Source organism: Carlito syrichta, unplaced genomic scaffold, assembly GCF_000164805.1.
Source record: "Carlito syrichta isolate Samal-C Ts95f unplaced genomic scaffold, Tarsius_syrichta-2.0.1 Scaffold67556, whole genome shotgun sequence".
Taxonomy (NCBI): domain Eukaryota; kingdom Metazoa; phylum Chordata; class Mammalia; order Primates; family Tarsiidae; genus Carlito; species Carlito syrichta.
The window spans coordinates 187,730-192,906 of record NW_007011652.1 but is presented as its reverse complement, the minus strand read 5'-3'; the positions used below and the strand labels follow the sequence as shown (position 1 = coordinate 192,906).

At 64.1% G+C, this 5,177-nt stretch overlaps 1 protein-coding gene across 3 annotated transcripts in view; it reads left to right on the top strand.

Moving 5' to 3' along the window:
- CLPTM1 (CLPTM1, transmembrane protein) overlaps positions 1 to 4,645 on the top strand; it is a 35,701-nt gene extending 31,056 nt beyond the window's left edge. For 2 of the 3 annotated variants that reach the window (XM_021709230.1, XM_008051778.1), the window contains exons 9-14: positions 263 to 356; positions 2,127 to 2,317; positions 2,577 to 2,672; positions 2,959 to 3,094; positions 3,610 to 3,777; positions 3,923 to 4,645. In XM_021709230.1, coding sequence (XP_021564905.1) covers positions 263 to 356; positions 2,127 to 2,317; positions 2,577 to 2,672; positions 2,959 to 3,094; positions 3,610 to 3,777; positions 3,923 to 4,206 — 969 coding nt within the window. In that variant the 3' untranslated portion in view covers positions 4,207 to 4,645. The remainder of the gene's footprint in view (positions 1 to 262; positions 357 to 2,126; positions 2,318 to 2,576; positions 2,673 to 2,958; positions 3,095 to 3,609; positions 3,778 to 3,922) is intronic. The other variant, XM_008051779.2, reaches the window with a different exon arrangement.
- The last annotated feature ends 532 nt before the right edge of the window (positions 4,646 to 5,177 follow it).

Here is a 5,177-nt window from a genome sequence, read left to right as displayed (position 1 = left end):
CCCCCCGCGGTTGGGCTCTGCATCCCTTGGCATTGTCTGTGCGTCTCTCCTCTGTGTGCATCACCCTCTTCCTTCCCCTCTCCCCTCCCACCCATCTGTGCCTTGCTCTCCTCCTGGCTGTCACGTCCGTGCCCTCCTGGGTGGCCCGGGGGCAGCTCTGTGGGGAAGGTCAGTGGAGGACAAGAGGAGGCTGGCTGGCAGAGGTGCTGCTCCATCAACTCCCGGGTGGGGGAGGGCAGTGCTCACCGGTGTCCCCCCTCAGGTGGCCCTCCTGGAGACCAACCCCTACCTGCTGGCACTCACCATCATCGTGTCCATCATCCACAGTGTCTTTGAGTTCCTGGCCTTCAAGAACGGTAGGGACAGGACCCTAGGGCCAGGGTGGCCCCCTTCTTCCTCCTCTCCCCTCCGCACGTCCTCCCCGTCTGGGCTCTTTCAGCCCCACTTTCTAGTGGCCTAGTGAGCTGGAGAGGGGTGGTGGCCCCAAAACTCCCAACCCAGAAACTCCCACTCACTGGGGCAGGGGGCTGGGCCGGCTGCCGGGAAGCAGGGCCGGGGATCTCCATGCCAAGAGCAGGGAAGCCCCGGAGCTGCTCCCGCCACCCTGCTGGAAGGCTGCTTGCCGGAAGGCCCTCGGGCTGAGTGGATGGGCCGCCTGACTGGGAAGGCTCCTGGGTTCTAGGCTGACAGTGCTGAATCCGTCCAGCATTTAAGGGGTGGCCACATGCCAGAGGTGCCTGGGCACCTCACCAGGTAGCCCCTGAGGAGCCCGAGGCTCAGGGAGGTTAGGTTACTTGCCCACAGTCACACAGCTCCCAAGTGGTAGCCGGTGCCAGCCCCCACTTCCCCACTTTCATCTTGCAGGCCGCGTGGGCCACGCGTTCCTTCCCTAGAGCACCCCAGTCCAAGAGGTGGCAGCTTGCCACCCTGCAGCTCCTGGGAGTGGCAGGAGCAATAGCACTATTCTCACTATTATTCAGATGCTTTTGCCATTGGTGAGAGCTGCCTCCTAGAAGAATGTAGCGTCCTGACTGCATGGAAGCTGCTGCCGGCCAGCAGTGTGGGGCACTGACTGTGCCTGGCCAGCACCGTCTCTCTGGACCCTTCTGCTGACTGTGGGCGGGGTTGGCTGGGGCCCCGCTTTTTCCAATGAGAAACGAGGCACACAAAGTTCTGGTCCCTCACTCAAGGTCACACAGTAGGGGGGCATGAGCCCCACCTTGCACCCCATGGCGTGCTACCTCCCTGGTCTAAAGACGGGCTCAGGCCCACCCGCCCCCACCAGAATTCTGTCTCCACACCTGCTCTTTTCAATCTAGATGGGGGGTGGGGTTGGTCTGCTGGGTGGGGCGGGTGGGGTGTGTTGGAGCCCTGGGGTGGGGGCTGGCAAATAGGCCAGAATTCACAGCCCTGATTCTCTGGGTGCAAACCTGGCCCTGACTGCGCCACCGCAGGCCGCGATACAACAGGCATTTTGAAGGATCGGCCTCCTGTGGCTGCAGTCAGGCCATCAGCCTGGTCAGGATTAGAGTGGTACCTATGGGGAGACTGAGGCTCAGAGGGCCACGGCTGGCCTGGGTTCTCCAGGCGGGGTCCAGGCAGAGCACCAGAAGCAGCTCCTTGTTTGTGCCCCAACAGCATCTGTGGGCTAGTTCCTTCAGGGTCTCAGGGTTGAGGCTGGAGTAGGGGGTCTCGAAGCCCACGCCCAGATCTTCCCAGGGAAGCAGGTCAACTCCACGGCAGGGCACAGACCCAGCATCTGTCTGGATTCTGCCAGGCTGTGCGGCCTTGGGGAAGCAGCTTCCCTGACAAGCCCTCAGCCCCTGGTGAGTGGTGTGGTAAACTGCGCCATGGCAGCTGTCACCGTCACCATCTGTCGAGGGCCTGTGCCCTGAGGTACTGGGTGCTGACGTCCCACTGGAGGGCCGCGGGGGTCCTCCCTGTCATGTGCTCCCGGGTACCTGGTGAGCAGGACTCTTCCTGGGAGGGAGGAGGCGCGTTTATCCTCTCCCCTGAATCCAACCCTGCTCTGGGGCCTGAGGGGCATGGAAGGCCAAGGGTGCCTGAGGAGCTGCAGGGGGGCTTGAGACTCCTCACCCTCCCGATCGCCCACCTCCTGTGCACAGACATCCAGTTCTGGAACAGCCGGCAGTCGCTGGAGGGCCTGTCCGTGCGCTCCGTCTTCTTTGGCGTCTTCCAGTCTTTTGTGGTTCTACTCTACATTCTGGACAACGAGACCAACTTCGTAGTCCAGGTCAGCGTCTTCATCGGGGTCCTCATAGACCTCTGGAAGATCACCAAGGTCATGGATGTCCGGGTAAGACCAGGCACCCTGCCACCTCAGGGCTGCAGGGGCTGGGAGGGGGATAGTCTGGCCCAACCAGGCCCTGGAGCTGGCCCCCGGGGGTTTCCCAATGCCTGCCTCACTCCCAGGACTGGGGATTTTCACACCAGGGGATTTTTCAGGTCACACGTGGGGCAGGGGAACTGGGAACTGTGGGGAAGGGCAGGGGCTGGTTCTGACCTGGGAGGTGGGAGCTGGGGTGGTAGCTGACCACGACCTCCCTCACCCGCAGCTGGACCGGGAACACAGGGTGGCAGGAATCCTTCCCCGCCCGACCTTCAAGGACAAGTCCACGTATATCGAGTCTTCCACCAAAGTATACGACGATGTGAGTGTCCCACACAGCCACACCATGGCAGCGGTAGCCGTCAAGCACCCTCGCACCCCTGAGGGACTAGGGGCTGGGCCGTCTGCCTGCTGGGCCCTCACCTTACACCTGTGTCACACGCCAGGTTTCCCCACCTGCCTTACTACTTCCCGGCTGAGTCCAGAGTCCCAGAGCGACCTGGAAATTCCCGTGCCCAGCCTGCCAGGCCAGGTGTGGGTGGGCGAGGGCGGGAGCGGGATGCCGGGTGGGGCCTGGGAGCCGGGCCCAGCCCGCCTGTGCCTGGCAGATGGCGTTCCGGTACCTGTCCTGGATCCTCTTTCCCCTCCTGGGCTGCTACGCGGTCTACAGCCTCCTGTACCTGGAGCACAAGGGCTGGTACTCCTGGGTGCTCAGCATGCTCTACGGCTTCCTGCTGACCTTCGGTGAGCTGCCCTGCCCACCCCCGCCGTGACGCAGCAGCCTCCAGACCAGCCCGGCCCTGCCCGCCCAGGGCTTGAGAGCCAGGGTGGGATGGTGACAGCCCGCAGTGGGCAGGAGTGGGATGTGGGGGGCACCTGGCCCCATCTGGGGCTATGGGGGCTTCTGGGAGGACACGAACAGGTTTCAGCCCCCGACCTCGGAAGCATTTTGTCTTGTGGGGACCCCAGAGAACAAACAGGCAGCCAGCCAAGTCCCAGGGAGTCGCGAGTGCCATGAAGCGCAGAGGCAGGGGTACAGGTTAGGGGGCTGGGGACCCCTCCCAGGAAGGGCACTTAAACTGAGGCCTCAGCAATCCAGGAGGGAGCCAGGCAAAGATCTGGCGAGGGAAGGCAGAGCAGGTGCAAAGACTCTGGGGTCAGTCGCACCCGGTCGTTGGGGGCGGCCAGCATGGCGGGGGCAGAGTGGGTGAGGGGAAGGGGCGAGAGTGCAGTCCTGCTCACAGGCGTCCTTCCCGCAGGCTTCATCACCATGACACCCCAGCTCTTCATCAACTACAAGCTGAAGTCCGTGGCGCACCTGCCCTGGCGTATGCTCACCTACAAGGCCCTCAACACTTTCATAGACGACCTCTTCGCCTTTGTCATCAAGATGCCCGTCATGTACCGGATCGGCTGCCTGCGAGATGGTGAGGCCAGTGGGTGGGGGCACCAGCAGGACACAGGCGGGACTACCATCCTGGGATTAGGGGCCTGCCCCAGGCGAAGGCCTGTTCTGAGAGGCCCGCCTGCTGTGTCTGGACCAGCCCTGAGTCACCCGCCCCCCTCCCCCAGATGTGGTCTTCTTCATCTACCTCTACCAACGGTGGATCTACCGCGTCGACCCCACGCGGGTGAACGAGTTCGGCATGAGCGGAGAGGACCCGACCACAGCCGCCCCCGTGGCCGAGGCTCCCACAGCAGCAGGGGCCCTTACGCCTGCGACCACCACCACAGCCGCCGCCGCCAGGGAGGAGGCTCCGGCGTCCCTGTCCGCCAATCCCACCCAGGGGACCACCTCTGTCAGCGAGCCCCCGGAAGCCCCTCCAAAGCCAGCAGATGACAAGAAAAAGGATTAGCTGCGACCGGCCCCCCCATCCACCCTGGCTCCTGGCAACCACCGCCCCTGCCTCCCGGCCCCTCGCCTCCCCTCTTTGTCGCCCTTTCCCTGGACAGATCAGGCCGGGCGACAGGAGGCCTCCCTTGGGCCAGGGCCCAGCGTGGGGCGTGGGGCCAGGGCAGGCCAGGGCTTGTTGTTCGTGGAGGCGCTGTCTGTCCATCTGTCCCCGTTTCCAGCCATCTCGCCCTGCCAGCCCAGCACCGGTGGGAATCATGGTGAAGCCAGCGTGGCGCTGCCGAGGGGGTGGGCCCGGCGGGGGCGGGGCCAGGGCCCTTTCCGGGCCCGGGGCCATCCATCATCTTGTCCCTCGTCCCGACCAGCTCCCCCTCCCAGACCGCCACCCTTTAACACAGTCTGGATTTAATAAATTCATATGGGTGTTTAACTTAAACTCAACAACTGCCCCTCCTCCCGTGCTTCCTTCCTGCCGCCTGGAGAGCAGCTTTGGGACGGCTCTCCAGGGTCCCTATGTGGGATGCTGGGCTGCGAGCCCCTGCTAGGAGCTGGCTTCTGCCAGGCTCCTCACTTCTTCCCTCTCGCAGCACTCAGGGGACCCCATCGTGTCCCAGGCTTGCACGCTCCAGAGAAGCTGCTTGCAGGTCTTACTGTAGCCCACGATGCCTCCAGCCGCCAGTGAGTGGAGGCGCCCACCGCCCTGCTGCACCCTGGACCTGGCTTCCCCATCAGCAGTCAGGGCATCTGGGCAAGTGCCCTGCCTTCTGGGCCCCCGCTGCCCCCCCCCAGGCTGTGGGTGCAGGATGGAACCTTAGCAGGCCTGCATGGTACCTGGCTGTGGTGCCCCGTGGCTGCTGGGGCATCCTTAGCACCCCCAGAGCTGTCTGTGGGTGGGCCTGGCCAAGCCCTTTGCATGGGGCACTGTGCCTTCCCACTCCAGTCCCTGGCGCTGAGACCTGCACCCACACCATAGAT